The 22,070-nt window shown below is 38.5% G+C and overlaps 1 protein-coding gene across 3 annotated transcripts in view; it reads right to left on the minus strand.

Moving 5' to 3' along the window:
• ARHGAP42 (Rho GTPase activating protein 42) overlaps positions 1–22,070 on the minus strand; it is a gene marked incomplete at its 3' end in the record, with an annotated part of 300,025 nt that overhangs the window by 225,975 nt on the left and 51,980 nt on the right. For all 3 annotated transcript variants that reach the window (XM_081238752.1, XM_081238751.1, XM_081238753.1), the window contains exon 2: positions 3,106–3,201. In XM_081238752.1, coding sequence (XP_081094878.1) covers positions 3,106–3,201 — 96 coding nt within the window. The remainder of the gene's footprint in view (positions 1–3,105; positions 3,202–22,070) is intronic.

Raw genomic sequence — 22,070 nt, forward strand, 5'->3', positions numbered from 1 at the left:
TGAGCAGAGTTCCCTGTGCTATACAGTAGGTCTTTATTGGTTTAAAGACAGCTGAAACTTTGTATCTTCCCCTGTGGAACTGAAGCTAATGAAGGCAGGTAAGGATAGTTCTTGCACTCCATCCACGCCAGCCTTACCCATTATTCTCAGGGATACATTCTTAGATCACTGTCCTTGGTACAACAGCTTGCGTTAACCTCACAATTCCTCCATGTTTGGAATGATTATTCAAAGTCTTCTACTATTTCTTTATTATATACATAGTTATTTTTAACTATTTACAGTGCATTTGGGGGCTCAGTAAAAGGATAAAAAGTGCTGGATGGTGAGGATATGGGAATATATCTATATTTTTACATTAGTTGTTACAGAAATAATTTTTGTTTATAAATCTCTGTCCTCTAAGTTAGGTTTTCCTAACAAAGCATTGGTGTTTAAATCAAATTCCCAATAGGAGTTAAATAAGTCTCCTGATTTAAAAGTAGCGAGCCATAACATCTACCCCTATATAGTATTCACCCTCCACTCCCCAACCCTGGATTTAATTCCTCAAAGCCCTGAAAGCATTAGAACTTAATATTCAGTGCCTATCGTAAGCTTTCACATACTGATCAACTCACACCTTTCCAATCTAATCTGCAAGAGCCGCAACAGTAACATCCATCTAGACAAAGTGGAAAGAGAGAAACAGAGCAAAGTTGAGATACCAAGTTAACCACAACGGGGGGAAATCGCCTACCATCCATCTACCTGCAAGGTCAAAGAGCATAATGATTAAAAACGATAACCTCTGCCATTACTCCGTGTGGCTTCAAGAACGAATTTTAAGTAAGAAGCTTAAAGGAAATTGTGAAATATGCAGAAATATATTTATTGCACTGTTAAAATGTAAAAGACCAACTAGAAGCAGTCTGAGTGTACCAAAGAGATTATTTCATAAATTCATGTACATGAACCTATGGAATATTTTAAAATCATAAAATTATTAAAAATTACAATATCTATAAAAACCCAGAAGTATTTGCTAGGATCCTCTTTATAAAGGAGAAGTAACAAATTATATACAATATGTAGTTATATGTAGTAAAACTATATTAATTATATTAGAAAAAGATACACATAAGTGAAAAAGATAAGTTTATAAGGAAAATTATATCATTTATACAACAATTTAACCAAAGGTTTACCATGAGTCAGACCCTGGGTCAGGTGCTAAAATGAAATGATTGAAAGAAAAAAAAAGAAAAAGATCTGGCCTCTGCCTTCTTGGATTTTACAGTCTCATTACTAAGTGAAAATAACTGCTGTTATGTGAGTATGTGGTTGTTCTTTCTTTCTTCTAAATAATAATGCTACTATTTTAGTATTTTAGTAATATAACCAAGGCTTTTGTCTGGTGAGATGTATTCCAAAGCCAATGTTGGGGGCTAGACATTTATGACACAAACGTCATGAAATGGCACACAGGATGACTGTTCCAGCTGTCAGTGTCACGTGATCACTGATGCTGGCCTTCCGCATGTGTCCTGTAAAGAGGAGGAAGTCACACTGACTGAGGCCCATGTGGCAGCCCTCTCCCTCCTTCCTAGGGGCTCCCTACCTACACCTCAGCCAAGTCAGGCTCAGCCGCCTCTCCCCACAGACCTGAGGGCGTATAGAGCCCCTCACGATCCCAAGACCAGCCACCTCCACACTCCCTCAGCATACCTAACACTCCTAAAGGAGCAGACAAATCAAGCAACCACCTGGCACAGCGGCACAGCTCCTCTGAAAGAGGCCAGCTGGGCCATGTGACGACTGCACAACACGAACCCCACACCAGAAACAGCTTGTGTGAGGACTGTGCACGTGATTTCTCCAGACGGAACTTTTGTGAATGTAACAAGCTAAAGCTGCACAACGAATCAGAAACTCATTCAGCTTATCTTCTCCTGAGAGCTCTTTCCTTTCACAGCTAGGTTTGGACCTGATACTTTAGGTTTTCGAAAACAATAAAAATGTATTTTTTAGAAATACATATATAACTGACAAAACTATATAAGAAAAAGAACAGGCAGAGGAAGGAGAGGAATATGATTGTGGAGAGGCATGTCAGGGATTCCAAAGCCCTGCTACTCAAAGAGAGGTCTGTGGACTACTGACACTGACATCACCTTCAAGTGTGTTAGAAACACAGAATCACACACTCCACTCATAGTCTGCACTTAATGAGATCTCCAGGTGTATCATATACACATTTAAGTTTGGGAGTCACTATTCTAAATGCTTGTAATATTCTATTTTTACCTGGAAGGTAAGTACACTTGGTATATTATTCTCTAAAATGTACGCACATATTTTATACAGTCTTCTGATTGCGTGACTCTAATCCAGCCTACAAACGGACCTCATGTCTACAAACTGGCAAGTAGGGATTGTTAAAATGTGGGGAAAAGAATGCTACATGAATCTGATCTTCAAACAGTAAAAACTCAGATACAGATGAAACCTGAGACCACATAACCCAACCTCTTCACTTATGGGAAATGAAACCATCTGATTCAGGAAGGGGTATACCTCCACCAGGGTCAGATTGCTAAATATCTGTGGCAAAATCAGATGAGGGCTCAAGTCTCCTGATCTCCAGGAATGTTCTGTGTCCTACACTAATACTGGTTAATACATCCTGACTGATTTTTTTTTCTTTATAAACAAATACTGAAGTTAAAAGAGAAATCAGTATTAAGTTTTTTAAAAAAGTAAGCTAATTCTTAAACCAGTACCTTGTACATTGGCAGATGACCAATATGTATTTGTCTGAATGAATGATTCACTTTGAGGCAAAGGAAAACAGTGTTATCCACATCTTCTCAAAGGGCTGAGCTGAATTATAGAATGGTAAAGTAATTTCCTTATGGAAAAAACCACAGAGCTCAATTTTAAAACAATTCATAATACTCTCCTCCACAGAAACCAAAAAAATCGCCCTTATGCTTTTATCAAAGTCAGAATATTTGACATATTTGGTATTTGGGTGTGTGAATCTGTTTGATTTCAATCAAGTCATTATCTGAAGTAAGACTTTTAAAATTATTACTTAGAATATTGAAAAATATCACAACTCACCAATACTAATTTCATCATCTGTTTCAGCATCACCAATACATTCAAACTGGAAATCTTGCAGTGACTGGGAAAATTTCTGTACTGCCATAGACAGATCTGTAATTAAAAGTTTAAAAAAAAAATCATAATTTGAAGGTACAATACCATGGAATACTCAAGAGTTTCCACATGTATTTACATAACTTTGCTGCTAATGCTATATTAACCAGAACCTTTTAAAATACCAGCTTGACAAATTTAAGCAGAATTTAAAGAGACTACTAGAGAAATACTTTAGGGATTAGATCTGCTCTGCTTCCAAAGCAGATTTGCCCCTTTAAGAAAGTTTTGGTGCCAATTGTGTATTATCTGGAAGCCAATTTCCCAAAGCCTTTATCAAAGAATTACCATTCATTCCCTATAAATGGAACACTTATTTAAAAAAGAAGAAGAAGAAGAAGAAGGAATGCTACCAAGGTTACTGGTGGGAAAAAAAAAGAAAAGTAGCGAACCTTTGATTAGAAAGGGTCACCGATGTTATTCTATACAGACAGGGAATGTGGAACAGATAGGGAATGTGTTTTTACCAATAAACACATTCTCATTCTAAGGTGAAAGGCCACGAGAAAAGTTGTTTACGAATAACCTTGTGATTTATAGGAGACCTCAAGCTAAACATACTCCTCAGTCCTGACTTCAGTCTGAACAAATTCCAGAGAGTGACTAAATCCAGAAGAAGAATTCTTACTTAATCATGGAGAGAATAAAGAAAAGCCCAGAATAATGAGAAGTAAATTCCTGGTAGGCAACAGCCTAGGATGCAACCTAACAGTGACTAAGAATGCAGACTCTGGAGCCAAGGTGGCCTGGGTTGAAATCCAAGTCCTACCATTTACTCATTATGTGACCTTGGGCAAATTTTTTTAACTCCTCTGGGCCTCTACTCCCTCATCTGTAAAGAGTGAATAACAGTAGTATAACCACTTTATAGAGCTGTTTTGAGGACTAAGTAAGGTAACATTTGCAAAGCATTTAGAACAGAATCTGGCACTTAATAAGCACTATTTATGTTTGTTAAATAAAATTATATCAATCTGACAGCACAGCATCAGGGAAGCTTTAGAGGTCCCACCTCTCAGAGCTACTGTGATCTACCATGCTAACCCTTCACAGAAGTCTATGCCTGTAGGAAACACATTTTTATGGAAGTCTGTCTACACTTTATTTAATGTTATCTCCCATCATTCAATTCTGATACCTCGAATCCTTAACATTTAATTCAAGCAATAGGACTTGACAAAGACTCTCTCCTTGACCAATCTTCAGTCAGGCTCCTCTGAGCTGTCTTCTTGACTATACCTCTACTTTGGCTCTCTGTCCTCACTGGGCCTACATAGACCAGTTTTAGCAAAAATCCTGCCAAGTCAGTTTAGAGAATATCTAAACTGATATCTCATCAAATTCCCCATCCCCCACCTTTGATGCTTAAGCCCTTGACCTGCCTTCACCAAGAATCCTCTAAACATTTACATCTTCTCCTCTTAGTAACTTTCCATCCACTGACAGCCCCCCCAGCCCCGCCACCCAACATGCTCCTCGGCTATAAATCCGCATTTTTTCTTGTTGCATTCAGGGTGGAGCCTGAACTCTCTCCCCTATTGTGACACTCTCGACACCTACCGCATCTGACCTGAATAAAGTCCTCCTTACGATTTTAACTAGCATCAGAATCATTTTTCTTTAAGAGAACAATTATGGCCCGATGCCTAGACGTGACACCAGGACTTAATGTGGTAACCCACCACTCATGAAACTGCAAGCCCAGGTACCAATCACAGTAAGCACCCATGAGTGAATAGGTCTCCAAACAAGGTCACTTACTGCACCATGTGAATCAAGAACTCACCAACACCCTCACCAACAGGAATTCTGAAGACCACAGGTCTTGAGCCTCAAAGAGGCTTTTAACACACACGCGCACACACACACACACACACAAAGACAGATTTTTTTAAATCTTGTTTGAAAAAATAAATTGTGCTCTGGAAAGAGGGTATTACTACTCACAGACTAACACCTCTTCCCAAAAGAGGGGTGGAACTTTGGTGCCAGCTGCACATTCTACTTAAGAGGTACTTTGGATTTAGGAGAATAGAAAGGTCTATCAGCTTAAGAATGGTTCTGCTTTGGGCTCTCAGGAAGAAAGATGAAAAGAGCCTCCTTAGTGGGTTGTTAGTCAATGAGAAAAACAAAGGCTTCATCAGAACTAGACTTCACCAGTTGGCTGTGAGGCCCTAGACAAATCATTCATCCTTCACAAGACCTGTTTTTCTTACCTATGGAACAGAGAAGGAATACTCATCTCACAGGTTGTTATAAAAACTAAATGAAGTTTGTGCCTGGTACAGCCTAGGCAACTTAATAAATGGCATCAGTTGTTACCATTCAAGCCCAGCTCAAAAGGTGGGAAAGTTGACTGGCCTTCCAGACAAAAGGGACCCATGCATGCAAAAGTATGCATTTATCTGACATTGCATAGCTCTGGCTAAGGGTAAAGAAATCATAACACCTATATCAAATGTTATGAGAAGACAAAAAAAAAAAAAAATCAGACTATTAGGATAATTTTTAAGCCAAGCTGTGTGCAGGTACTCTCCGTGAGAAAGGGGAAAAACATTCCATTTAACGTTTATTTTTCCATGTACAATATACAGGCCTTATGCTAAACTGGATTTGAAGTCACAGATGGAATTCCTAAAGCAGAGTGGGGGTAGTAGGTAATATGGGTGGATCAGGAACAGGAATCCTGTAACAGATAGCCTTCCTTCTCTCCCCTCATCACCACAAGTTCCTCTGAGTTTCCCTTCAAACTCAAGGAGGTACCTGGAAGCTTTGTCCTAGGGCAGGGGTCCCCAACCCCCAGGCCAGGACTGGTAGTGGTCCGTGGCATGTTAGGAACCAGGCTGCACAGCAGGAGGTGAGGGGCGGGTGAGCAAGCGAAGCTTCATCTGTATTTACAGCCGCTCCCCATCACTCCCATTAATCTCCTGAGCTCCGCCTCCTGTCAGATCAGTGGCGGCATTGGATTCTCATAGGAGCTCGAACCCTACTGTGAACTGTGCACGCGAGGGATTTAGGCTGCGCACTCCTTATGAGAATCTAATGCCTGATGATCTGGCTGGGAGAGGCTGCAAATACAGATTATCATTAGCAGAGAGGTTTGACTGCACAGAGACCATAATAAATCATTTGCTTGCAGACTCATATCAAAGCCCTATCACTGAGTGGCAAGTGAAAACAAGCTCAGGGCTGCCACTGATTCTGCATTATGGTGAGGTATATAATTATTTCATTATATATTACGATGTAATAATAATAGAAATAAAAAGTACACAATAAGTATAACGTGCTTGAATCATCCTGAAACCATCCCCCCGACCCCGGTCTGTGGAAAAATTGTCTTCCATGAAACCGGTCCCTGGTGCCAAAAAGGCTGGGGACCGCTGTCCTAGGGAACTCCTGACATAAAACCCCACAACCAAACATTTCTTCCTAGACCATTCTTTGCTTCCCATGGCCTTGCTCCTTGACTGAGAAAGGTAAGCTGTTTTGTCCTTTCACAGAGATCTCAGTGAGTACACTGTAAAAATTCCCATCCCTGAACAAGAACACAGGAGCCCACTGTCCATAGAGCCAAGGGATCGAGTATGAGCTCTAGTGGCAGATGAAATGGGTTAGCTTCCCACTTCTACCAACCAGTGGCATGATCATGGGCAGCCTTCATAACCACTCTGTACCTCATCTGTTAAGTGGAACAGAACCCATCTCTCAGGGTTATTGGGAGGAGTAAACGAGTTAATATAGATGAAGCATTTAGAACAGTGTCTGACATACAGCTAAGCACTTAAAACGTGTTGGCTGTTTCCCTGTTGAAAGTCTCAGAAAAGAAAGGAAAAGGGAAAATTTCAGGAATGAAGGTGGCAGCTGTTAGGCCTTAGACAACCTTGGAAAGTGCTCAATAAAACAGTCTGTTGGGGCTTCCCTGGTGGCGCAGTGGTTGAGAGTCTGCCTGCCGATGCAAGGGACACGGGTTCGTGCCCCGGTCCGGGAAGATCCCACATGCTGCGGAGTGGCTGGGCCCGTGAGACATGGCCACTGAGCCTGCGCGTCCGGAGCCTGTGTTCCACGGCGGGAGAGGCCACAACAGTGAGAGGCCCACGTACCACAAAAAAAAAAAAAAAGAAAAGAAAATATGGTTCTCAACTAGTTCAGATAATCCCCAAAATAAAGGGGAAGTTCGAAAAACGACTTATTTTCAACTTCAAGTGTCTGAGTTCTTGATTTTCCTTTTGTTTGTTCTCATTTTCCGAAAACCAAAATAATGATGAGGTCAAAAATGTGACCAAAGTAAAGAACTTATGATATTTTCTGGCAGTCATATGAAGCAATCTGAAAAATGAGGAATCCAGTTCACACTTGTAATTTTGGCTCCATCTCCCACTGAGTGCAATTCTGAACTAGAAAGAGCAACACCTTTCACTGACTTATAACTCCATGGAACACACCCTTCCCTAATTGTCTAAGATTTCTAAACAATGGTGAGATGCACAAAAGAGAAGTACTGGTACTAAATCCTTGTAAATAAAATTGATTCACATCCAGTTATATAGACCTTGAATTTAAAACCTAATTCAGTTCTTAAAGTTTCCTGTTGAATTTTAAAGTATCAAATTGTGTAATGATAGAATCTACATTTCTCTTAAATACAAAAAGAAAGATCAACTGTATAAAGCATGACAAGCAGGGAATCTAGCATAGGCAAGACAGTCTCTTTCTCCCTATTTCTACTCAACTATTAGAACATGAAGACAAACAAGGAAAAAAATCCCAGTCGGAGCCACCCTGGCTATATTCAAGGTGAAGGTAGAGGAGTAACATTTACTAGGGGTCAAAGTTGTACATAGTAAAGATGCTGCAAGTATCACTCATATCATCTCCTTTCTATTTACCTAATGAGTTAAGCATAGGGTGTCTTCACAGGTATTCACATTATAACTTGGAAGAATTACAGTAGGCTTTAATTAGTCAGCAATGTTTTTATATCAAAGAGTTAACCCGTAGCACCCACGATTAAATGATGCTAATGAAGCACTAAAACTTCATTTCATTAGAAACACTTCAACCTCATTAGAGAAATAAAAAACACTTAGTAAATATTTAATTACAACTCTTCTTACACACAGACTTAAGAGCTAGAGTTACCTGTTACTTTAGAAGTGTTAATGGAATTACTTGTACAATGTTAGCTATATTTATCTCAGAACAAGTACAACCAGCCAGTCCATTGGTCTAAGGCAGTTTTTCTTGAAATCTAGTTGCTCTGGGATGAGATTTTACAGTGCAGAAGGAACACAGGATGAAGCCATGGGAATACAAAGGTAAGAACAGAATATATCCTTCCCTCAAAAGGGCACAGTCCTATAGGGACATGAGGTATGTAAATAAATCATATCAGAGGACAATGGATAAAGTATCCGACAGAGGCTAATAATAACATCACCGCAGATAGTACTTACTATGTGCCTGATACTTATCCAAGAACTTAATGTAAACTAAAACCATTAATCTTCACAACAGCCTCATGAAGTAGATACCATCACTCTCATTTTACAGATGAAGGAACTGAGGCACAGAGAGGTTAAATGACATCCCCAAGGTTGCTCAAGCTAGTAAATAACAGCAAGAATTTCGACCCAGGGAGCCTGGCTCCAGAGTCGCCACTTAACCACACTGCCAGATGGCTCTGTGCACAGAGGTAACAAATAAGAAGGCACAATCAGTCCAGCTGGAGTGCATGGGGGATGGCTCCTTAGAGGATTCAATGAAGACAAGAACTTGAAAGACGTGACAACACACCAGGCGAGGCCACATTAACAAAATGTCCAAAAGCTTTCAAAAGGCAGCTTCTACCTACATATCCAAACACCTCTATCGTGACTCATATCAAGCTGAGTACCACCAGCAACAGACCATCCAGTCTCTTGTACCTATTTTATATTGTTATTCCACCTCCTTAGGATAGACTCTTCTCCCAAGTTCTCTTTCAAGATCTCTCTCTCTCATGTCCCCATTTCCTCCAAAAAGGTCTGCCTGATCCCTTTCAATGTGGCATTATCGCCTCCTGTATACCTCCTACTACATGTTGTGACGCTCTTGCTGTGCTTTCTCTATTTTACCTTTTATCAAGTTATTCATAAACCTAGGTTATCCACCTTATTTTAAATAGTGTTTTAAAGGTAGAAAACTTTATCATCAATGAATACTACCCAAGTATCCACTACCATATCTTGTATACAATTAGAGCTCAACTGTTGAAACCATTAATTTCTGCAAGGTGTATAAATACTTAAGCCTTCCAGATGTAAAACATGAGTTATCCACTTTCCAATACAAGAAGCTTTCATATACATTCACAATAACGATAGCAACGGTGTCAGTAAGATGTTTTACTCTTTCAAAGTTCTTATGTATTTTTCTTAATTCTCACACAAAGCTATGAGGGCTGAAGCTCTGAAAAGTTAGGTAATAACTTAATTTGCCCAGAGTCTAAGAGCTCGACTCCAACCTGGACTGCTTCCCAAATTGGATGTTCTTTCTACTACATACCATAGCTACTTCCCAAAGAGTAATAAGCATTAAAACCAGGGAGCATGTGACCTTTAGACAACATCTAATTAATCCCTTACCTGCTGTATAAAATCTAAGATAGTAAGACTCTCTGTACTGAGCTATATGAGAGTGAGCTAGTATGCTTATTAGCCTGGAATAAGCTACCAGCAAACATATATTAGATGGTCTAAAAGTCAAAGGAAATGCACATTCTTTCTTGTACTTTCTAGTGCCACAAGATAACTGAATAATGTTCTAGGTGTTAAGCTTCTTAAAGGTAGATATATATTCTTCATCTCTCTTCACCATTAGTGCCCAAAAGAAAGCAGACAGAAAAGAGAACAAAGGGACCAGGAAGAGAAAAGTGTACACCAACTACCAATGCATTCATAACATGAGAATCCACCATAGATAAATTACTGAAAAGCTTATGGTACTGGGAACATGAATATCACTGCAAGCCTTAATAATAAACAAACCATACATTATATAGGAGAATACATCAAGGAATTACCAAATAAGCCTTGGCTTTTAATACCTGCAGTTATGCTTTTAATGTTCTCTCAGAGAGCTACAAATGTCAGATTGTTAGATGGAGAAAAGTCAGAGGAAAAGAACACTGGGTTTGTGGCAAAGTGTAAGAAAGAAACACAATAAGAACTTCTTGTCAGTCAGAATCATTCCTATGGCTCTTATTTGAACAAAGTTTGAAAATGCCTACTTTGCTATTTTCTATTTTACATAAATGGCTAGAAAATCATGGTTATCCAATATTATTAAAGAAAGTCTTCCTAAAGAAGGTCCAAGACAAAGCTTGGTACTAGTAATCACTCAATAAATATATGTTGAGGTGAAGTGAAATTAAGTGAGTGACTTGTAATAATGGAATCAAGGAATTCTCTTTCCTTGAAGCCCTAGAGAAACACTGCCGTGTCCATGGGAGGTGAATGGAGACAGAATCACCAGAGGGCAATGGGGCACTGATGCTATTCTTCATCCCTCTGGAAATGCAAAAGGCACAGACTACACTAGGTCACTAAATAAACTTGTTGTATTCTAGGATGGAACAACATGATTGTTTTGGCATGGTAAAACAAATTAGCCTAGCTTTAGACAGCCTCATTCATTTCCACACCAGATATGCATTCAGGGTTTATGTGAGGGATGTGCTCAGATAGGGGAAAAACATCCTTCCTTAGAATCAATCATTCTTTCATGTCATGGACTAAGTGTGCACAAGACTCAGACAGTCATGGACAGCAATCCACCACTTACTGAAATATGGCTTAGAGCAAGCACTTAGCTTCTCTAAATCTCAGGTTCCTCATGTACCAAAGGAAGATACTAATCCCTTATAAAACTGCCATGAATATTACATGAAATGGACTTAGCACAGTGCCTGGTACAGAACAGAAACTTGAAATTCTGGTTCTCAACAAATGTTAACTATTAAACCACTATTTATTATGATGGCAAATGCAGAATATGAAATATTTTCATTGTAAGCATAACATATTTAATCTGTGTATTAAATTACTATCTTCAGGAGAGGTTCAGTGAAAATAAATAGTGGTACTGGCCTCTGATGAAGACCAAGCAGTTTGTAATCCTATAAATGGTATGTGTCTGGCAAGCAGTTCCAGAAGATTCCAGCCTAAAAACAACAAACAGGAACCAACACTTGGCCAGATTTTATCCATAGTTTCTATAAAGCTACAAATTCCATAAAAATTAAAAACGAAAAACCACAAAGACTTCACTATTGCTACAACCCAAGTTAAAAATAGAAAGTTGAAAGGATGAAATAAATCACCCATCTTCCTACCCTGGGGGAAAAACTTGCGGGGGGTGGGTGGCAGGGGGAAGGGGAGGCAAAGGAAACAATGGCACACTGCAGTTTCTCTGGATTTTCTTCCTGCCTCAATAAGCTTTCCTTTGAGATTTCTCTTCCTCATACTCTTTCCTTCAGGAACGATAAACCTATCTTTAGCCACCTTGTTTTAGCTCAATACATGTTTTCTTTTAAAAAGTACTACTTATGTAGGCAACTCCTAAGTGGAGATTTAAGTTTGGATGCTGGAATTCCAAACAAAATTTTATAAAATATCCCATTTGACTTTTTTGATTTAACTAAAAAATATTGAGTTATCCAGCATGGAGGACCTTGCAGGTTTCCTAGGCTTCTCAGCAACACTGGTTATGGCCTGGCATGCTTTCCTGGACTTCCTGGTCTACCTTCCCACTCATGACGTCTTCCTTAGTCCAATCATTGTTTTCTGGGCACTTACAACTTATGCCCTTATTAACAGATTTGGTAATGGAAAGTGTTTAGTGTTCTAGCTTCACTTCTAGCCCTCTTTTCTCTTGACTACCTGAACTATCTCTCTGCCCAAGATAATGACTCTGGAAGAGCATTTTGTGTTACCTTATCTTTCATGTCACCTATCAGCCTATTTCCAGCCCTTAAAACTTACTTCCCTTTTCCATCAGCTCCTTCTTGATATCATATGACAAACACATTTCTGATAAAATCATGATTTGACTAGTTTAATCTCCTTTTTAAAGCATCACACTAAATTATTACCTACTAGGCAAGTCAAGCATATCATCTTTCCTCTATGTTTTTTAGGCCATCTTTTTTCTCAAACTGGTCTTTGTACCTTCAATGTTCCAGCCAAACAAAACAATCTAAACTTCTGTTCTCCCAGCATCCACAGAGTCATTCTTCATGTTGGAAACAGCCCTTTGTCTCTGCTGTGACCTTCAATTGCCTTCAAATGAATTAGTACTCACAGTTCCACTGTGAAGCTGGATTATACTTTACAAGAGCAGCTGGCTATACTTGAGGATGGTACCTGGAGCTTCCTTTAGTTCTTTTAAAATAGATTTAAGACCTGCCTCTTTCTAGATTAATCTGAAAGCCCCACCCTAAATAATCCACCCAGGGCAACACATTTGCTGATTTACAGATACCAAATACTGACATGCCTTATGGCACACAGCAGTGTGCCAGGAGTTCAGAAAGCCATGAATACTTTCAGTGTATCTTCCGGTGCCACAACATTTATTAGAAAACTAAAGAGGAGGAAGTGAAGTAGTTTTATCCTGTTTTACATTTTTTTTAAATGCCAGTATAGCAGAATTTATATCAATTAACTTGTATCTTGTTACTTCCATTGAGGCAGCCAGTTTGGGTCATGTTTCCAGACTACTGAGAGTACATTTTCCCCCTCATCTGATAGAAAATTCTGTGAAGTACTATCCTACTGTAATCTAGCTCCTTTTTGAATGTCTACTGACATACCCTACATTATAATTTTATTATATTATATATTTATTTGTGTGTAAGTCCCATTACCCTCATCAAACATTAAGCCTGTGATGGGCAGAGAACCTCTCTAGTCTTTACTGCCTCCAGCATAGGGCCTTGAAAATAAGGGGCTGTCAAATAGAATAGAATGCAAAAATTCAGAGTATTTACAAGGGGTAAAGTAAGGCCTTTCTAGGACTGGCAAAGAGCAATTAGAGATAAAAAGCCAGGTGGTTAGACTCAGACCCGGATCTAGCTATAAAAGGTGCTATGGGAAGAGAGGAGCCCCAGCAAACAAACACACTTGAGGATCTGGACATCAAGTCAAGTAGATGAGATCAGAGGGCCACAGGGAATGGCTAAAAGATTCTTTCATTTAGGATCTGTTGGTTAGCTTTGCAAAAACCAAAGCAGTGGAAGCTGACAGAAGCAGCCTAGGTATTCTAGGTGCTAACCTAAAATCTCAGTATTGCTTTAGAATAAACCCACCTCTAAAAATTATTCTGGTAATCTAATCAAGCTCAATGGAGAGAGCATCCAGTTTAAAAACAAACAAACAAACAAACAAACAAATCTAAAAGTTCCACAAACTTAAGTCACTACAGAGAAAGCTAGTCTAGGTTTTTATTTCCTTGCATCATCTTCTAATATAAAGAAGTCTCATTTAAAAAAATAATAAAGCAAGGATTTTGGTGTCAAACAGACTACCAGTTTTGCTATGTGGGCAAGTTACTTAAGCTCTTCAAGTTTCAATTTACCTGTTTGTAAAATGAGGATAATAGTAATATACCTACTTCATAAGATTGTTGTAGTGACCAAATGAAATCATGCATGTAAAGTACATAGTAAGAGCCTGGCAAATTAGCATAATTATAACTGCTATTATTTTTAAGGAGGAAATCATTGGCTAGAAAGACACGCTATTCTTGTCTCTTGGTTACTACTCCTATGTTAAGCTTACCTCTCAGGACCTAAAATGATACCTACCATTATATGATGGCACCAAATTTAATGCAGCCAAAGTGCCTGCCAACCAAGGAAACACTCAAGTGATACCAAACATTATTACAGTCAACTGTCTCTATTCCAAAAGGTAATTTATCATTTACTTAAGTGCATTTTCCCATCAGCAGTTTAGCATCATGCACCATTAAAAAAATTTATACCACACTCATATTGCCTCTGATGAAACTTCAAAGTATCATTCCAGTGGTTAACAGATATCTGCATTCCAGCATTCCCTAAGAAAACACTGCTAGACTCAGTAATGAAATCTGCTTAACCAAGCAAAGAAACAATCTAACATACATGAACCTCCAAAAATATTCTAAGTTCAATTTAAATGAAGTGATGAGCTTAGAATGTGGGTATAGCATAAGTGGCCAGCTATGTTTTTGTTGTTGTTGTTGTTTTGCTGCATTGGGTCTTCGTTGCTGCGCGTGGGGCTTTCTCTAGTTGCGGTGAGCGGGGGCTACTCTTCGTTGCGTTGCACGGGCTTCTCGTTGCAGTGGCTTCTCTTGTTGCGTGCAGAGCACAGGCTCTAGGCGCGCGGGCTTCAGTAGTTGTAGCATGCAGGCTCGGTAGTTGTGTCTCACGGGCTCTAGAGTGCAGTCTCAGTAGTTGTGGCGCACGGGCTTAGTTGCTCCGAGGCATGTGGGATTTTCCCGGACCAGGGCTCGAACCCGTGTCCCCTGCACTGGCAGGCGGATTCTTAACCACTGCGCCACCAGGGAAGCCCTGGCTATGTTTATTGTGACCACATATTTGGGTTTTCACTATTGCATTTTTATTTATTTATTTTCTTTGGCCAAACTACAGCATATATATATATATATATACATATATATACATATATATATATATATATATACATATATCACGTAATATGGCTATCCATGAACAGTAATGGTGGCAAAATAATTTTTTCACATAGCAGCATGACTAACATCCTCTTAAAGCTTGGAAATATTTTATAATGAATAGTAATTGAAAGCCGAATACATAAGCCTCTGTCTTGGACAAGATGTGGAAGTATGCTGGCATCATGCCTTGTTCTTCCAAAGAGAACAGAAAAAAACAACACTGCAAAACAAGGTTGAGCCTGGGCTGCCAGGGAAGTAAGGGCACAAAGACCATTATTCTCCATTTACACAATGTTTTTTGTAAGTTGTTTTCAATAAACTTGCTATCCCACATGTCTACAGACTTCATTTTTCTGCTGTCCTACCTCATGTTGAAATATTAAAACAATGTTTCAGGATATTTCAGGAAAACTTGCATTTTAACAGTGTAGTTTCCATTTTGTACCTTTGAGCCAACACCCCATCCCATGTTTAAGGTACCACAATAGAGATAATTTTGTTGGGATACATTATTTTATTGCTTTTTTGAGTTCCAAGTGTTCTGCTTTTAATAAAATGACTTACTATAGCCACCTCACTGTCTTAAATACAAATGATGAAATTTTTCAAGTCATATTTGTACTCCTTATCTCACTAGAAACCTACTGGGCAAACAGACTGAGTAGATAATTACCTACATTCTACAGATGAGAAAACTAAGGTGCAAGCAATAGAATCAGAGCTGGAATCTTAATCTCCCATGTCTAGGCCAACCCTCCTCTTTCTATAACTTCTTAAATAAATAATCCTCTTACACCTACAATTCTACCATACTGGGGTTAGCTCAGTAGTAAAAATTAAAAAAAAAATTTTTTTTTTACCAGACCATTTGCAGTTTTCTTCTTATCATTTCCTCACTTCAAAAAACATCCTCATTCTTATGGATCTTACTGTATCTCCATTATGTAACTAGTTTAACTGTTGGTAAAAATGTTTTAAGTGGCTTTGAAGAAGATACTTTAAACTTATGATACAATTTTTTTTTTTTTTTTTTTTTTTGCGGTACGCGGGCCTGTCACTGTTTTGGCCTCCCCGTTGCGGAGCACAGGCTGCGGACGCGCAGGCTCAGGGGCCATGGCTCACGAGCCCAGCCGCCCCGGACCGGGGCACGAACCCGTGTCCCCTTCATCAGCAGGCGGACTCTCAACCACCGCGCCACCAGGGGAGCCCCTTATGATACATTTTATTTTTATTTAGGGGTGATTGATTATACTCATCGAAAAACATGAAGATAAATCTCAACCTTTTATTCCAAAAACTAAAACTCATTCACCTAAATACCATGCTGTTTGAGTTGCCAACATGCATGCAAAACCATCTGTACAGAGTCAGCAACTGCCTGCTGTGATTCTGAATAGCTGAGACTTTTATTTAGCAATCAGAACTGAGGAATTCCAACTGTGTCAACTTGTGCAACTATGTCTGGCTTTAGAGCTTCCCACACTCTGGGAGACAGATTGTCTCTAATTATTTTATTGCTGCAAAAAAAGGGACTTTTCATAGAAATTATACACATAATTTATGTCAGGCTTTTACCAGACAGCATGCAGTCAACCCATGATTAGGCCATCCTTCAATTTAAAACTTAAATATATATGTGGCTTGCAACTCTTCTTACCTGGTATTTTTTATTTACTTCAGAACTTATTAGTTCCTCAGCTACTAAAATTTTAAGATGATTTACCATAGTTCATACATTCTAAGCTGCTAAACTGTAAGCCCCCTACCCAATATTAGAGATATTAATATAAAAACTACAACGTTGGCTCCCTGAGTCCCAGTATATCTTTATATTTTATATTTTGTCCAGTCATACTGAACAATGGCATCTTTTGCAGCATCTGAATTGTCAAGTAAAGAAAAGCATTATCCCTAACCTCAAGGAGCTAATAACCCGACAAAACAAAAAGCACACAGTGCATTGCCTCGATTGCCTTTTCCTATCTTTGAATGCCACAAAAACCTAACACCAGGAAAAGCCTGTTTCAGAAATATTTGATCTCTGTTGTCCCTAACCATTATGAGAGTGGGAAATAAGAAATCAGCTCTCTCTAGCTTAGCTTCTCATTCTTTTTTTTTTTTTTTTTTTTTTTGCGGTACGTGGGCCTGTCACTGTTGTGACCTCTCCTGTTGCGGAGCACAGGCTCCGGACGTGCAGGCTCAGTGGCCATGGCTCACGGGCCCAGCCGCTCCGCAGCATGTGGGATCTTCCCGGACCGGGGCACGAATCCGTGTTCCCTGCATCAGCAGGCGGACTCTCAACCACTGCTCCACCAGGGAAGCCCAGCTTCTCATTCTTTTGACATATAAAGGGCCTGAAGCCTTGAAGCCACCCGGTCCCTTGGGCTTGTTTCTGGGCTCCAAGCCTAAAATAAGGGCTGAAGGGGGCTTCTATCAGCTGTGTGCTCATGAAAGCCACCTGAGACCATCAGAAATGCTGTAACCGTGGGATTGTGGGCAGTATTTCAACAAGGGCTCTCCAGATAATGAACAAGACAGTCAGGCACCATAGACTCTCTGTATTTTCAGAACGAAAATTCATGAAAGAGATACACAACCAAGAAATGAAATTGTGTATACAGTTTCTGTTTGCTCCACATGCACCCTGACCTTAAATTTTTAAGTATAAAAAATTCTCTATAATCTAAGACTCACATTCAGTTCCAATGCCATGCAGTTTAGAGAGGCAGCCCACTGTGATTCAAGGTCAGCGACCTTGATGGTAAATGAAGTAATGTTTGTGCATTAGTTACAGAAGGCTGGGCACAGGTAAGTACTGTCTTCAGCTGATTAATTTAGTAACTTCAGCTACATCAGAATAGTGAAGAATATAACCTAGACTTCTCTCTGAGAATCCCTAGAAATCATGCCTATGAGTGACTAAAATCTGCTACTATAGCAACATTGCAAAGTTACACTGAATATCAAACTAACAACATCTAACTTATTAGATCATTTCAATTAAATTAAATGGTGTATTTCTTCAATCACAACCCCTCAAAGCAAAAGAGTAAAGAAGTATTGGCCGAGTAGAAGTCCTTAAGGTTTTAGCTTTACTGAATTGTAAACCTGATAAATAATCAGCATATCAATTACATATAAATGCAAACAAATCTTTGTGCTTTGAACTTGCACCTTGGAGAAACTGTCTGCTTAAGTAAAGGTAAATTTTAAGCCTGCATGAGTTGCAACTGCAATGAATCCTCAGTTAAGTACAAGTGAATGAGTTTCTTATCGAAAATGTTATGATGCAATAGATGAAAAAAATAACAAAGTGGTTCATTTTATCAAAACTTTCCCACAGAGGCTCATTTAGTCAATCAAAAGGTATGTATTAACTTCCTTATCTATGAAACTTCTACATTACTTACTCTACAAGATCCCACTTCCTTTCACCCAGACACTTTGGTAAGTAAAAACTGGAGTGATTTGGAATGTCAAACTGATCCATGACTACTAAAGATTAGTGAACAAACTGCAGAATTATAGACACTGAAGAAACTACTTTCTCTAACCCCAGTCAAGTAACTCTGAGAAGAGTTTGTCAACTTGCAAATCACTTAATTGAGAATCACCTCCAGATTCTAAAGGCGGTACAAGATGAGTGATAATAGTATACCAGCTAGTTAAAAATCACTAAAATAAATGAGAATTTACTTAAATGTTTTTCCCTCAGGTTAAGAGGAAATTGGTTCTTAATGTTCACAGCAGCACTATTTACAAGGACAAGGAAGCAACCTAAATGTCCATCAACAGAGGTATGGATAAAGAAGATGTGGTACATATATACAATGGAATATTATTCAGCCATTAAAAGGAATGAAATTGGGTCATTTGTAGAGATGTGGATGGACCTAAAGAGTGCCATACAGAGTGAAGTAAGTCAGAAAGAGAAAAACAAATATTGTATAATAATACATATATGTGGAATCTAGATGGTATGGATGATCTTATTTGCAAAGCAGAAATAGAGACACAGATGTAAAGAACAAATGTATAGGTACCAAGGGGGAAAGGGGTGGGGTGGGAGGAACTGGGAGACTGGGATTGACACATATACATTTCTGATACTATGTATAAAGTAGACAACTGATGGGAACATACTGTATAGCACAGGGAACTCTACCTAATGCACTGTGGTAACCTAAATGGGAGGGAAGTCCAAAAGAGAGGGGATATCTGTATGTGTATGGCTGATTCATTTTGCTGTGCAGTGGAGGCTAACATAACACTGTAAAGCGACCATACTCCAATAAAAATTAAAAAAAAAAAAGAAATTGGTTCTTGAATTATCTAAATATAGCCTCCCTCCCTCCCTCACTCCCTTCGGGTCTTCAAATGTCACCTTCTCAGTAAGGCCTTCTCCTGTAACTATCCAAACCTATAGCCACCCCTACAGAACATGAACTTGAGCACACACACAAACTTATAATAACCTCCCTAATTTACTTTTTCAGTAGCATTTTCACCATCTGACCTATGACATATGTCTTCGGATTTATAATTTTTTTAACTGAGGTAACACTGGTTTATAACACTGGTTTCTTGTATACATTATATTTCAACTTCTGTATACACTACAGTGTGCTCACCACTCAAAATTTAGTTTCTATCCATCACCATACAATTGACCTCTTTTATGCATTTCACCCTCCCCCGACCTCCTATCCCTTCTGGTAACCACTACTCTATTGTCTGTATCTATGTGTTTGTTTTCATTTTGCTTGTTCATTTATTTTGTTTATTTTTTTTATATTCCACAAGTGAAATCATTATTTGTCTTTCTCTGACTTATTTCATTTAGTATATTACTTTCAAGGTCCATCTATGTTTTTTCAAGTGGCAAGATTTCATATTTTTCTTTTTATGACTGAGTAGTATTCCATTGTGTGTGTGTGTGTGTGTGTGTGTATATACACATACCATATCTTCTTTATCCATTCATCTGTCATGGGCACTTAGCTTGTTTCCATACCTTACCTACTGTGATTAATGCTGTGATGAACACTGAGATATATGTATCTTTTCAAATTAGTATTTTTGTATTCTTTGGATAAATACTCAGAAGTGGAATAGCTGGATCACATGGCAGTTCTATTCTTCATAATTTTTTGAAGAATCTCTATACTGTTTTCCATAGTGGCTGTACTAATTTACATTCCCACCAAGAATGCATGTCCACATCCTCCCCAATACTTGCTATTTCTTGCCTTTTTGATAATAGCCTATAAGCATGAGATAATATCTTCTTGTGGTTTTGATTTGCATTTTCCTAATAATTTGTGACCTTGAACATCTTTTCATGTGCTTTGCATCTTCTTTGGAAAAAATGTCTCTTCAGATCCTCTCCCCATTTTTGAATCACATTGTTTGTTTTTTTGTTGTTGAGTTGTATGAATTATTTGTATTTTTTTGGATATTAACCCCTTATCAGATAAACAATTTGCAAATATCTTCTCCCATTCAGTAGGTTTTCTTTTCATTTATTTTTACAAGTTGAAAATACAATTTTTATTTATTTGTGGGGTGGGTGTATGGGTTCTTGTGCTCAACATTTTTTAAATTTTTTATTTTATATTGGAGCATAGTTGATTAACAATGTTGTGTTAGTTTCAGGTGTACAGCAAAGTGATTCAGTTATACATATACATATACCTATTCTTTTTTAGATTCTTTTTCACTATAGGTTATTACAAAATATTGAGTATAGTTCCCTGTGCTATACAGTAGGTCCTGTTGGTTATCCATTTTAAATATAGCAGTGTGTACATGTCAGTCCCAAACTCCCTAACTATCCCTTCCCCCCAGCCTTCCCCCCAGTAACCATAAGTTCCTTCTCTAAGTCTGTGAGTCTGTTTCTGTTTTGTAAGTAAGTTCATTTGTATCATTTATTTTAGATTCTGCATATCAGCACTATCATATGATTTTTCTCTTCTCTGACTTACTTCACTCAGTAGACAATCTCTAGGTCCATCCATGTTGCTGCAGATGGCATTTTTTCATTCTTTTTAATGACTAATATTCCATTGTATATATGTACCACATCTTCTTTATCCATTCCTGTTTCATTTTACTGATGGTTTTCTTTGCTGTGTAGAAGTTTTTAGTTTGATGGAGTCCCATTTGTTTATTGTTGCTTTTGTTTACCTTGCTTGAGGAGACATATCTAAAAATATACTGCTTATACCTACACCAAAGAACATACTGCCTATGTTTTCTTCTAGTTTTATAGTTTCAGATATTAAAGTCTTTAAATCCATTTTGAGTTAATTTTTGTGTATGGTGTAAGAGAGTGGTCTAACTTCATTCTTTTGCATGAGTCTGTTCAGTTATGCATATACCATTTATTGAAGAAACTATCCTTTCTCCATTGTATATTCTTTGCTCCTTTGTCATAAATTAATTGTGTGGCTTTATTTCTGGGGTCTTCTGTTGAATTGATTTGTGTGTCTGTGTTTATGTCAATACCATGTTGCTTTTTGGTTTTGTTTGTTTGTTTTAAAGATTAGTATATATATATTTTTTAATTCTTGGTATTTATTTATTTATTTATTTATTTATTTATTTGGCTGTGTTGGGTCTTAGTTGCAGCACGTGGGACCTGCGTTGCGGCATGTGGGGTCCTTCGCTGTGGTGCACAGGCCCCTCGTTGCTGCATGTGGGCTTCTCTCTAGTTATGGCACAGAGCATGTGGGCTCAGTAGCTGTGGTGCACAGGCTTAGTTGCCCTGCAGCATATGGGATCTTAGTTCCCTGACCAGGGATCGAACCGGCATCCGCTGAACCGGAAGGGAGATTCTTAACCACTGGGCTACCAAGTAAGTCCCAATACCATGCTGTTTTTATTACTACAGTTTTCTAGTATAATTTGAAATCAGGGAGTATGGTACCTCTGGCTTTGAACATTTTTCTCAGGATTATTTTGGCTATTTAAGATCTTTAATAGTTCTGTATAAATTTTAGGACTTTTTAAAATTCTAGTTCTCTGAAAAATGACATTGGGATTTTGATAGGGACTGCACTGAACCTGCAGATTGCTTTGGATACTAGGGACATTTTAACAATGCTAATTCTTCCAATCCATGAGCACAAAATATCTTTCCATTT

Source organism: Mesoplodon bidens (genome assembly GCF_964165515.1).
Source record: "Mesoplodon bidens genome assembly, chromosome: 7".
In the NCBI taxonomy this organism is placed as follows: Eukaryota; Metazoa; Chordata; class Mammalia; order Artiodactyla; family Ziphiidae; genus Mesoplodon; species Mesoplodon bidens.